At 38.5% G+C, this 14,327-nt stretch overlaps 1 protein-coding gene and 1 non-coding gene across 9 annotated transcripts in view; one reads left to right on the plus strand and one right to left on the minus strand.

Moving 5' to 3' along the window:
* The window catches only part of PPP3CB (protein phosphatase 3 catalytic subunit beta), a 64,127-nt gene that overhangs the window by 13,179 nt on the left and 36,621 nt on the right, over nt 1–14,327 (minus strand). For all 8 annotated transcript variants that reach the window (XM_039478135.2, XM_039478137.2, XM_039478134.2 and 5 more), the window contains exon 10: nt 5,922–5,999. In XM_039478135.2, coding sequence (XP_039334069.1) covers nt 5,922–5,999 — 78 coding nt within the window. The remainder of the gene's footprint in view (nt 1–5,921; nt 6,000–14,327) is intronic.
* Nucleotides 5,095–5,156, plus strand: LOC120367453 (U7 small nuclear RNA). The gene has a single exon (XR_005581837.1). It is a non-coding gene; the product is annotated as a U7 small nuclear RNA (small nuclear RNA).

The raw sequence follows: 14,327 nt of genomic DNA on the forward strand, positions 1-14,327 counted from the left end.
TAGAGATTTAACTTGGCAGTGGTACTGAAGAATGAATGCAGAAAGAAAGGGAGAAAAATGAAGGCCCTCATATTTGAAAAATTGAAAAATGTAGTACTGTAGAATCTGTTGAATAAAGAGGGATGCCACTGGGTAGAGCTCTAAAGTAAAGATTTCTTAAAAGATAATGTGCTCGGAAGAAATTAAGGACAGAATGACTATCATATCTGATGAAAGCAGACATAATTAGGGACAGAAAAAAACATGTGAAAACACGTAAGACTGATAAAAGACTGCTAACAACATTTATAGTCATACCCCTAAGGAAATGTGTCACCTGTGGCAGTATATTAAGTAAAAGGTAATGATATAAATGAAATACAAACTCATGTGGTTCTTCAAGGACACCAACATCTGCAAAATCTGTAGTACATACAGAAAAATGTTGATACTTTATAAACTGCCTCAGCAGAAAACCTCACCCCCTCCCAACCATGGAAAAGCTAAACCTCCCACACTCCCTAACAAAAGCACATGCTTTCCTGAATCTGAATTGCAGCACTTTTGCATATACTCAGGAGCAACAGTATGTGCTTTCTGTCCCCAATCTAATCTGGGTGTTTAGGGGACATCTTTTTGCAAAAATAGCAATAGATTGTTTCAAATCAAGTAATAGTTCTAAGAGTAGGCAGCTAAGGTGGTTTCATCTGAGCTTTCCTTATCTTCCATTCTAATGCTGGGATACATTATTCCCTTACGGGAAATGTACTTATTTTAGTGAAACTACAACACATATGGATTATGTATTTCCCTTTACCAAACTGAAGACAAAAGATAAATATCTGGAAAAAATTGTATGCAACCTAAATATCACAGAAATAGGGTTCAAAAATTCTCTTTTACAATTAACACTTCTAAAAGAGATGCTATGTGCATTTATACTTTAGTGTTAATGCAAATTTTTGTCTTAAGAATGACCCCATGTATACATTAAACAACATAGAGCACCAAAAATTTACCACTTAACAACAGTCTTATGCCTTTACCTAATCTTAACTTTTTTTTTTCTTTGAGACCAAGTCTCACTCTGTCACAGGGTGGAGTGCAATGGTGCAATCTCGGCTCACTACAACCTCTCCCACCCAGGTTCAAGTAATTCTCCCACCTCAGCCTCCCAAGCAGCTGGGACTACAGGCACACGCTACCACATCTGGCTAATTTTTTGTATGTTTTTAGAAGAGACAGGGTTTTCCCATGTTGGCCAGGCTGGTCTCAAAATCCTGACCTCAGTGATCCACCGGACTTGGCCTCCCAAAGTACTGGAATTACAATTATGAGTCACCTCACCCAGCCATCTTAGTTTTAAATATACAAAAATTACTCCTTCTTTCCTGACACTCAGAAATCTCCAATCCTGCTCTCTCTCTCTTTCCTCAAAGAAAAGCTAAACCCTTATTCTGATTCCACAGCCACCCATCAAGTTTTCTTTCCAAAGTCAGATTTCTTCCCAGACCAAGTCCACAGTATGTTTCCACTGTTGTGTAGGAAAAGAGGGAGGAAAGAACAGAAGGTATGCCACCATGGTGAAAGAAAAGGAGAAAAGATGGACAGAGCTAAAGGGAAGAAATCAGGAAATACAAAAAATGAAGAGAAATAAACCTACTTCCAGTATCGCTTTCCCTATCCTATCTTAAACCTTAGTATCTATCTGAATCTCCTCCTCTGCCCTTCATTTCCTCAACATTCTTTTCTCTTTCAAACTATTCCCATTCCTCCAGGCAAAATCCCAGACTCATATTCCTAAAACTTTCTTGGAGTCCCTACTCCTAATACTTGGTAGCAGAAGAGTTAAAAAAATGAGGAGTAATTGTATCTGCCCTGTTAGCAGTGAAGGGAGATCTAGTTCTAGGCTGAAACTCTGTGTATTTTCCCATAGAAACATTGTCATAAATAGTGCTTAACAATTCCTAAAATTATTTGAGAGTGGGAAAAATTTTTTATCCTCTCTATTCCCTCGTTTTCTGGATAAGAAAATCCTGAGAAATTAGGTGCCTTTTCTCAGATTACACAGCTAGTAAATGGTAGTGACAAGACACCTAAACCACTGATCCTTTTCATTAAACTATACTGCCTCTTTAATGATCAAATTAAATTCATCCCTGGAAAGCAAGAATAATATAACAAGTGAATAAATTATCATACTAATAAGAAAAATATTGATGATATATAAAATCTTCTCATTGGAATATAATAAAATTTTATATTTATTTCTGGTTAAGTCTCAAAACATGACTCCGTATTTTTCTTCATATAATTCACAGGTATCTAAAACCAAGTACTATAATTAGACTTAACAAGGAAACTTTTTTTCTTCTTCTTATAGGAAGAGGACCAAAAGCATTACCTACCATCATTCCTATTTAACTTACTATTGGCAATAATGATAATAACTTTTAAAAAATAAAAGAAAGGTGAAAATACAGAAAATAACAATATCAATCCCCTATAAATGATGTATTTTTAAAATAGAAAATAAAAATTCTCATAAAAAATAATTCTGCTAATTCAAGTTTGTTAGATACAAGATAAACCCACAAATATATAGTATATTCCCATACAGATAGAAAATATGTTGAAAGACACCAGTTGTAGTAGAAATAAGAACATAAAATATTTAAGTATTAACTTGACAATAACAAAAGTTTTTCAAACAAAAACTATATAATCTTAAATGAAGAAATTATGTATTAAATGAAGTACTTATAGTAAATGAAATAATTATATAGAGCAAGAGTTCTTGGTCTTAGTTTGGAAAACTAAATACTATTTATTTATTTAAAAAAAAAACACACAAAACAAAACCAAAGAAAACCTTGGCTGGGCATGGTGGTTCATGCCTGTAATCTCAGCACTTTTTGAGAAACTGAAGTGGGAGGACTGCTTGAGGCCAGGAGTTCAAGACCAGCCTGGACAATGGAGAGAAACCTTATCTCTTAAGAAAAAATGTAAAAACCTCCCTAGATTCAGATATGCATTTAATATGATATCAATTAAAACCCTCACTAAATATTTCACAGAACTTGAAAAACAGAAAACTTTACTTTAAAAAATTAGGCTATGTGCCAATAATTATTTCCATTATTCATTATCTCAATATCTTCAACATTATGAAGTAGGTATTATTGTCACTTCTTTGAAGATAAGAGAAACAGACTCAGAAAGGTTAAGTAAGTTGTCTGATGCCAAAGAACCATCATAAGGAACTAGAATCTGAGCCCAGGTCTAGTCTTACAACAAACGGTGACAGCAGAACAGGGAAACAAAATATCTGTTTAAAACTATTCAATGGCCAGGCGTGGTGGCTCATCCCTGTAATCCCAGCACTTTGGGAGGCTGAAGCAGGTGGATCACCTGAGGTCAGGAGCTCGAGACAAGCCTGGCCAAGATGGTGAAACCTCATCTCTACTAAAAATACAAAAATTAGCCGGGCACAATGGTGGGTGCCTGTAATCCCAACTACTCAAGAGGCTGAGGCAGGAGAATCGTTTGAACAACCAGGAGGCAGAGGTTGCAGTGAGCCAAGATTGTGCCACTCCAGCCCGGGCAACAGAGCAAGATTCCATCTCAAAAAAACCCGAAAGATAATTAAAATAAGGAAAAGTAAGTATTATTCATTAAAGTTTACTATCCAACCTAAAAAGTAATTAATATAAATATGCAATGTCAGTTATTAACCAAAGTATAAGAACAAAAGCACATCTTCTGCCTACCACCAACAGATGGCAATGGTAGCACTTGTACACAGTTACTTTGTACTTTCAACAAATGGGCTTTCTTTTTTTTTTTAAGACGGGGTTTCGCAATGTTGGACAGGCTGGTTTCAAACTCCTGACCTCAAGTGATCCACCTGCCTCGGCCTCCCGAAGTGCTGGGATTACAGGCGTGAGCCACTGCGCCTGGCCAACAAATGGGCTTTCAAGTGTTTAAGAATCAAACCTGTTTTTAAGTAGAAAAATTTCTATATAGGTATCATTCAGATTTTACTCAGTAAGTGATCAAATGAAATGGACAGTTTACACAGTTGAAAAAACAGTAATTTTCTACTTAGCGTCATTAGAAATCAAAGAAATGTGAACCTGAACAATTATAATTTACTACTATATAGCCATAAAGCAAATAAGTAAAAATAACCAAAATCCAATGAGGTAGTCCTGTGGAGAAATATGTCTATGGCTTCCTTGCTGGAGGCACTTCACAGTGATCCAATCCTTCTGCAAAGCAATCTGGTAGTTCACAGCTAAAACAATGAAGCTAAAGAGTTACAGAGTTAATTCTGTAACTCTGTAATTCTGTTCAATAAATTTATTCCAAGGAGGAAAATAAAAGCTATTATACAAACATGTTTATTTTACTGCTATTCATAATAAGATTTAGAACCCAATTGCCAAACAATATGAGATTAACTATGAAAATTAAAATTATGGTGTGTGTGTACACACACACACACACACACACACACACAGATATATATAGATAAACATATTTTAATAGAGACAGGGAAATCTTTCCATATTGCCCAGGCTGGTCTCCAACTCCTGGACTCAAGGGATCATCCTGCCTTGGTCTCCATAGTGCTGGGATTATAGGTATGAGCCACCACACCTGGCCAAACATTACAGAACAGACTTAGCAATCGTAGCTATGGCCAGGTGCTGTGGCTCATGCCTGTAATCACAGCACACTGGGAGGCCAAGGCAATCGATCACAAAGTCAAGAAATCGAAACCATCCTGGCCAACATGGTGAAACTCTATCTCTACTAGAAGTACAAAAAAATTAGCTGGGCATGGTGGCACACACCTGTAGTCCCAGCTACTTGGGAGGCTGAGGCAGGAGAATCGCTTGAACCAGGAGCTAGAGGTTGCAGTGAGCTGAGATCGTGCCACTGCACTCCAGCCTGGCAACAGAATGAGACTTCATCTCAAAATAAAAAGAAATATATAGCTATTAAATCTTACCAATATATAGATTACCATGTTAACATGGTAAACAATTACCATGTTTAATACATGGAAACATTTAAGTACTGATTACAACTACAAAAAGTATACTAAAACAGTGTTCTAGCTCTTTTAGAATTTGTCTGGCAGGCTTTCTGGTTTTTGCTGGGAAACCACCCCCCGCCCTGCAAAAAAAAAAAAAAGTATTCTAAAACACAGATGTGAGGGGAATATGGAAGGGAATAATCTTTGGTTTATAAATTGTTTGTATTTTTATGTACTCAGGTTTTAATAAATACACATTTAAATAATAGAGTTTTAAATAAAATTTCAAAACCAAATAAAATGAATTTTGTTTCTATAGTACTACTTTTTATTATAAGCATGTATTAGGTACACAGGCCTGTTGGCTTACATAACAACAACCGTGTATAACTTTGTTTCTACGGAAAAAATGCTTTCAGAATCTCAAACTAAATTAGCAAGTGGTCTTTTAGAACACAACCACACTAATTCAGGAACAGTCTATTTTAGTGTCTGAAAGGAAGGAAAAACCAAATTGAGAGTTCAGGTATGTTTCTGATGCACTAAGAATATTGTACTAATAAAACAAATTGTATTTTTATCCTCTTTTTTCTAAGCCGTGTCCATATTCATCAAGAACCACATTCTTTTAATACTTCAGTTTTCCTTTCCTTATGGTCTTTCTTCCAAATTTCTCCTTTCCCAAAGTTCACCTTCTTCCCCATATTATCATAAAAAAATGAAACAACTAAAATTATTTTCAAATTTTAATATCCCAAAAGAAGTGACTTGTTACTTATCAAATAGTACAGTCATCTCCAAGCAATGACTATTTTTTGCAAAACAGTGTGTACTGAGGCTAGGCAGTAAAAAAATACAATTTCACAATTAAAAAGAATAGTAAGATGAATAATCATACCATCAAACTGGTCTTCACCTTCAGTCATTAGTTCATCATCAGAGCAAATACTCAGAACATTTACCAACATTTCTGTCACTATTTGAGAAAAAAAAAGTTACATGTTAGCTAACCATATATAACTGTCTATATATATGCATTGCAACTATTTCTACAAATGGTCAAACATTTAGCCCAAGAAAGCAAATACATTCTTACAGCAAGAATGATGGAATTTAAAAAATGCAAAGGCTTTCAAAATGAAAGAAATTCAATGGATAACAATTCTGAAAGAAAGAGATTCTTTTTTTTTTTTTTTTTTTGAGACGGAGTTTCGCTCTTGTTACCCAGGCTGGAGTGCAAGGGCGCAATCTCGGCTCACCGCAACCTCCGCCTCCTGGGCTCAGGCAATTCTCCTGCCTCAGCCTCCTGAGTAGCTGGGATTACAAGCACGCGCCACCACGCCCAACTAGTTTTTTTTGTATTTTTAGTAGAGACGGGGTTTCACCATGTTGACCAGGATGGTCTCGATCTTTCGACCTCGTGATCCACCCGCCTCGGCCTCCCAAAGTGCTGGGATTACAGGCTTGAGCCACCGCGCCCGGTCAAGAGATTCTTTATGGAACAAATTTTCAGGCCTCTCAAAACAAACAAACAACAAAATGAAGCCCCATAGAGATAAGAACAGAGATGAATAACAACTGAATATATACATTTCAAATCTTCATTCATGGATATAGCATAATAAGAAAAAAAATCATGGAACACTTTTACTGGTTCCAAAAAGTCCCAGGATTTAATCTTTTAAAAACCGGCTTCAGCAACTTCTTTGAAATTTATTTCTAAAGATTATTAATGACTACCTAACAATCTGAAGTCCTGGCTTTTTCACAGGCCCAATCCTCCTTGACTATTCTATATATTTTTTCCTTCTCTTTTCCCTTGATTCCCAAGGTTCTATTCTTCTGGTTTTCCCACGTTTGGATCATTTTCCCCAAAAACTTTGGATATCAAGATTCTCTCTGCAGTATTATTCCTCTTACATGTTCAGTTACTTGGCATTTCTGTATATTATCATATTTACAGTTTCAATTATCACTTTACTGAAGATGATTCCAAAGTCTGTATCTCCAGTGTTGACCTCTCCTTCAGGCTCTGGATTTCCTTGCTGGTTTTATTGTCAACTGTCTTAAACCATTTGTATACTGTATGTTTCCCTACTAGAATGAAAACTTCATGAGTGTAGGATGTTATTTAATTCATTATTGTAACTGCAGAGCCTAGCACTGTCCCTTGTTTCATGACAGGTACCCAATAAATATCTAACAAGTTAAGTATATAAAATAAGGAAGATAAAAGCAAATTTCAATAAATAATTTTTAAAAAGTCTACTGACACCTAGATGTCCTGAAGGTACCCAGAAATGAACATATTCAAATCAAAATTCAATATTTCTCCTACAAACCATTTTTTCCTTCTATAAATATACTTTTTAAAAAATATACTTTTAAAAAAATAGCATGAATACAATTTTTCCTTCTATAAACATACAAAAGTCCCCCACACATCAGGTACTGCACTAAAGCTCTAGGATTCAGGTATGAAACGCGAAGACTCTACCTTCAAAAAGCTTACTAACCACTAAAGTAGATATTAAATATCAACCTCAAAAAAGTGATGAAAAACATGCTATAAGTATTCAAAGAAATGCAAAAGATCTGCTGGGGAAGGCAAGGTTTTTGGCAGATGACATTTGAAAGGTATCATCAACTACGAGTTTGCCAAATGAAGACGGCAGATAAGGTATGCTAAACAAAAGTTAGAAAAAATGATGTAGTAGTCATTTAGCACAACAGAATAGACAGTCTAGAAAGAAAACCTGATTATTTATTTTTTTTCACAAGGGTGCCAAAACAATTCAGTGGCTAAAGAACAGTCATTTCAACAACGGTGAACTACAAAAGAATAAAGCTGCAAATGGTCACATGTGAAAGAATAAACTGGACTCCCCCTACTGTATACGACAGGCAAACATTAACTCAGATCAAAAACCCAATGTAAGAGCTAAAATTCGTAAGAAAAGAAAGGGATAAATCTTAATGAGCTTGGAGTAGGAAATGATTTCTTAGGTATAACAACAAAAACACAAGCAACAAACAAAAAAATAGATAAATATGACTTCGTCAAAATTAAAAAACTTTTTGACCAGTCACAAAAGACCATATATTTTATGACCGTATTTACATAAAACGTCCAGTATAGGCAAATCTATGGAGACAGAAAGATTAGTCTTTCTGATGGTTACACAACTCTAGAAATATACTAAAACCAACTGAACTGTATACTTCAAATAGATGAATTGCATCGTATATAAATTATATTTCAATAAAGCCGTTATGTTGAATACCTTAAAGATATACAATAAAATATTTTTTAAAAAATTGGCCGGGCGCGGTGGCTCAAGCCTGTAATCCCAGCACTTTGGGAGGCCGAGGCGGGTGGATCACAAGGTCGAGAGATCGAGACCAACCTGGTCAACATGGCGAAACCCCGTCTCTACTAAAAATACAAAAGATTAGCTGGGCATGGTGGCGCGTGCCTATAATCCCAGCTACTCAGGAGGCTGAGGCAGGAGAATTGCCTGAACCCAGGAGGCGGAGGTTGCGGTGAGCCGAGATCGCGCCATCGCACTCCAGCCTGGGTAACAAGAGTGAAACTCCATCTCAAAAAAAAAAAAAAAAAAAAAAAAAAAATTAGAAAACTTTTGTGCTTCACAGGACCAAAAAAGCAGGTATGGAAGTATGTGCCTGTAATCCCAGCTACGTAGGAGAGTGAAGAAGGAAAATCACTTGAACCTGGGAATTTGAGACCAGCCTAGGCAACACAGTAAGATCCCATCTCTAAAAAAAAAAGGAGGCCGGGCTCAAGCGGTGGCTCAAGCCTGTAATCCCAGCACTTTGGGAGGCCGAGGCGGGTGGATCACGAGGTCAAGAGATCGAGACCATCCAGGTCAACATGGTGAAACCCCGTCTCTACTAAAAATACAAAAAATTAGCTGGGCATGGTGGCGCGTGCCTGTAATCCCAGCTACTCAGGAGGCTGAGGCAGGAGAATTGCCTGAACCCAGGAGGCGGAGGTTGCGGTGAGCCGAGATCGTGCCATTGCACTCCAGCCTGGATAACAAGAGCGAAACTCCGACTCAAAAAAAAAAAAAAAAAAAAAAAAAAGGAATAAAATTCGCTAGTCATGGTGGAATATGCCTGTAGTCCTAGCTACTTGCAAGGCCGTGTGGGAAGACTGCTGAAGTCCCGGAGTTTGAGACTGCAGTGAATTATGACTGCACTCCTGCATTCTAGCCTAGGTGAGAGAGTGAATGCCTAAATGACATTATCAAGAAAGTGAAAGCCAGCCAGGCTGGGAGCTCATGCCTGTAATCCCAGCACTTTGGGATCACTTGAGGCCAGGAGTTAGAGATGAGCCTTACCAACATGGTAAAACCCTGTCTCTCCTAAAAATACAAAAATTAGCCAGGCATGGTGGCCACATGCCTGTAAGCATAGTTACTTGGGAGGGTGAGGCAGGACAATCGCTTGAACCTGGGAGGTGGAGGCTGCAGTGAGCCGAGATGGTGCCACTGCATTCCAGCCTGGGTGACAGAGCGAGATTCTATCTCAAAAAAAAAAGTGAAAGTGGAATGAAAGAAAAGTATTTGTAAATCATACATATGATAAGGAACTTGCATACAGAATATATAAAATACACAACTCAACAATAATTACCTTACATGAAACAACTGAGGCATGGAAAAACAAATACTTCATGTTCTCATAAGTGGACGTTAAATAATATATATACACGGAGGTAGAGCGTGGAATGATAGACAACGGTGCCTTGGAAGGTGGGGGTGGGAAAGGGGTGGAAGATGAAATTACCTAATTACAATGTATGCTAGTCTGGTGACAGATACACTTAAAAACCTTGACTTCACCACTATGCAATATATCCATGTAACAAAATTACACTTACACTTCATAAATTTAAACAAACAAAAACATTTTTTAATAAAGAAAATTTTAAGACAATCCAATTATAAAATGAGCAAAGGATTTGAAAATATATTCATCCTCAGCTGGGGCAGTGTGGCTCACCGCCGGTCATCCTAGCACTCTGGGAGGCTGAGGTGGGCAGATCACTTGAGCTCAGGAGTTATAAGCCTGGGCAACATGGTGAAACCCCATCTCTATATTAAAATAGATACTTTATATATTTAACATATTTTAAAATATTATATATATTAAAATATTTTTATATAATACATATTAAAATATATATTAAAACATATATTTTTTCATCCAAAGAATACACACTCCTGATTAAACTGTAAAATGGTACAGCTGTTTTGAAAAACAGTTTGGCAGATCCTTAAAAGGTTAATCATAGTTACCATATGACCCAGCAGTTTCACTCCCAGGTCTATACCCAAGAAAATGAAAATACAAAACTTGTAGGTGCATATTCTTTGCAGCATTATTAGTAACAGTCCAAAAGTAGAACTATCAGTTGATGAATAAAACAAACAAAATGTGCTATATCCATACAATAGAATACTATCCCATCAGAAAAAGGAATGTCATACTGATTCATGCTACACCACAGATAAACCTTGAAACATGGAAAGAAGCCAGTCACAAAAGAGCACACATTCTATGATTCCATTTATACAGACAGTCCAGAATAGGTGAATCTATGGGGATAGCAGATTGGTGGTTGCCTAGGGTTCGCAAGGGGGGTTAGGGGAAAATGAAGAGTGACTGCTAATGGGCACAGGGTTTCTTTGGAGGGGATGATGGAAATGTTCCAAAATTGTGGTAATATAGCACAACTCTTTGGTATATAAAAAACATGGAATTATGTAATTTAAATAGGTCAACTGTATGGTATGTGAATTATATGTCAATAAAGCTGTTATAAAAAATAAAAGTATGAAGTTATAAAACTTAAAAAGCATAGCACATTCAGAATACTGGCTTTGCAGCCAGGTGCCGTGGCTCATGCCTACAAGCCCAGCACTTTGGGAGGCCAAGGCAGGTGAATCACCTGAGGTCAGGAGTTGGAGACCAGCCTGACCAACATGGAGAAACCCCATCTCAACTAAAAATACAAAATTAGCCAGTCATGGTGGCACATGCCTATAATCCCAGCTACTTAGGAGGCTGAGGCAGGAGAATTGCTTGAACCTGGGAGGTGGAGGTTGCGGTGAGCTGAGATAGTGCCATTGCACTCCAGTCTGGGCAACAAGAGCAAAACTCCATCTAAAAAAAAAAGGAAAAGAAAAGAAAACTGGCTTTGCTGTGTTATGCCTAGAACAAACATAATACGAAAGAGAAAGGCAGGAAATGAGGCTGAAGAGAAAGTAGGGAAGGTCCAAGACTGTGTGACAGGTTAAGGTTTATCTTGAAAGCTAAATGGAACCATTTAATGGAAACTAAATAGTAGCTTTAAAGTATGCATTTTCATCCAGAAATTTGGCTTCTGAAAGAAAAGGCAAGAAAGTAACAGCAAAATAAATAAGACAGAGAAAGTCACAGCACAGTAACAGTGACAGAAAGACATCAGATGAGAGAAATGTTATTTATTTTTTATTTAAACATCCAATAAATTTGAATAATTTATAAAAGAACTAGTAGCTAGAATGTGAAGATATAGAGGACACAAATGATACAGCAAGTTTCCCAAAAAAGCAGAAGGGTAATAGAGTAAGAGATAGGTTAGACTGCCTTGAATGGAGGGGTCATCTCTTGAAGGGAAGAATTCAAGATGAGCGTACTTTATAAAGGAAGAAAACAATAAAGAACACTCCCATTAGTAATGTGTTTTCACTAGTGAGAGAAATGGATAGAAGAAAATGTTCAAGAAAAAAATTTGAAAGGAGCCAAATGCTAATAGCCAACAATGGGAAAAATGAAGTAGCTTCTCCCATCATAGGCTCAGAGGTCTAGGAGGAAAGAATAGTTTTGGGGGTGGAGGAGGAGCCCATTGACCAGCACAGCCTCAGGACACTGCTCCCCATAGTCAGGGACAGCTCTAGCTCCAGCCACCACGTGGTGTTAAATCCCTAGGCAGTAGAAGTGCAAGAGTGAATGAAGCTTGATGGCCTCTACTTAGACTTCAGAAGACATATGAGAAAGCCTGGGTGCCCAGGCAGAGCAGGGGCAGAGCCCTCACAGAGAGATACTGCTAGGGCAGTGTCAAGGGAAAATGTAGTGCTGGAGACCCCACACATACTCCCCACTGAGGCACTGCCTAGTGGAGCTGTGGGAAAGGGCTGCTGCCGCTTGTGACCTCAGTGTGGAAAAACGAGAGGGACGGAACTGCCCACTCCTTGAAGCAGGTTTCCCAGGATGTAGGACCCAGAGTCAGTGATTATTTTGGAGCTTTAAGATTTAATGACTGTGGCCAGGCACAATGGCTCACACCTTAATCCCAGCACTTTGGGAGATCAAGGCGGGTGGATCACTTGAGGTCAGGAGTTTTAGACCAGCCTGGCCAACATGGTGAAACACTGTCTCTACTAAAAATACAAAAATTAGCCAGGCATAGTGGGCTACTACATGGTGGGACTACTACTACAAGCCTGTAGTCACAGCTACTCGGGAGGCTGGGGCAGAATAATCACTTTAATCTGGGAGGTGGAGGATGCAGTGAGGCGAGATCACGCCACTGCACTCCATCCTGGGCGCAACAGAGCAAGACTGTGTCAAAAAGAAAAAAAAAAGAAGACTTAATGACTGCCTGCTGGGTTTCAGGCTTGCATAGGGCCTGAACTCCTTTTCTTTTTTAGCTGATTTCTCCCTTTTTGAACAGTAATGTTTTATTTTATCCAATGCCTGTACCCTCACTGTATCTTGGAAGTAAATAATTTGCCTTTGACTTTACAGGTTCATAGGTGGAAGGAACTTGGCTTGAGTCTCAGATGAGACTTTGGACTTGGCACTTTTCAGTTAAATGATTGAATAAGTTAAGACTTTGGGGAACCATTGGCAGGGGATGGTTGTGTTTTGTAATATTAGAAGGACATGATATTTGAGGGACCAGGGGCAGAATGATATAGTTTGGATGATATAGTCATCTCTAAAGCGCATGCTGAATTGTAATCCCCAGTGTTGGAGGTGGAACCTGGTGGGAGGTGACTGGGTTGGATTTCTCATGACTGGTTTAGTACCATCCCTTTGGTGCTGCCCTTGCGATAGCGAGTAAACTCTTGTGAGATCTGGCTGTTTATAAGTATCTGGCATCTTCCCCCTAGCTGTGTCGCTCCTGCTTTCACTATGTGAAGTGTCTGCTCCCACTTCACCTGAGTAAAAGTTCCCTGAGGCCTCCCCAAAAGCCAGGGAGATGCTGATGCCATACTTACACAGCCTGCAGAACCACGAGCCAATTACATTACTTTTCTTTATCTTTATTTTTCTTTTGAGACAGAGTCCCATTCTGTCTCCCAGGCTGGAGTACAGTGTAGTGATCATAGCTCACTACAGCCTTGAACTCCTAGGGCCAAGTGATCCTTTCAGCCTCCCAAAGTGCTAGGATTACAGGCACGTGCCACTACACCTGGCCCTCTTTTCTTTGTAAATTTTTTTTTTTAATGGAAATTTAGACTCTATCCTAAGCAAAATGGGAGAAAAAAAGCAGACTAGGGATATAAATGGTATTAGGATCCTACTGAGAGCTCAACCAATGTTAAAAATCAGTCAAGGGGTGGCACCAATTCTTAAGTCTGTAAAAATCTCCAGCAGCAATCTATACCGTGGCTGTAGGAATGAAAAAATGGATGGTTGGGATTTGACTAGACCTAAGATTTATAGGACAAATGAAGTAGAAAACAGGAGAGAAAGGAGTTTGAGGATATATTAAGAAGGAAAAGAAGGCCGGGTGCGGTGGCTTAAGCCTGTAATCCCAGCACTTTGGGAGGCCGAGGCGGGTGGATCACGAGGTCAAGAGATCGAGACCATCCTGGTCAACATGGTGAAACCCCGTCTCACTAAAAATACAAAAAATTAGCTGGGCATGGTGGCATGTGCCTGTAATCCCAGCTACTCAGGAGGCTGAGGCAGGAGAATTGCTTGAACCCAGGAGGCGGAGGTTGCGGTGAGCCGAGATCGCACCATTGCACTCCAGCCTGGGTAACAAGAGTGAAACTCCATCTCAAAAAAAAAAAAAAAAAAAAAAAAAAAAAAAAAAAAGAAGGAAAAGAGGTAAAAAGGAATCTGACTAGTAAGAAAATGACATAGTCAGGCTGGGTACAGTGGCTCACACCTTTAATCTCAGCACATTGGGAGGTCTATGTATATGGATCACTTGAGGTCAGGGGTTCAAGACTAGCCTGGTCAACATGGCAAAAAACCCTGTCTCTGCGCCAAACATAAAAAT

Source organism: Saimiri boliviensis, chromosome 12 (genome assembly GCF_048565385.1).
Source record: "Saimiri boliviensis isolate mSaiBol1 chromosome 12, mSaiBol1.pri, whole genome shotgun sequence".
NCBI lineage: Eukaryota > Metazoa > Chordata > Mammalia > Primates > Cebidae > Saimiri > Saimiri boliviensis.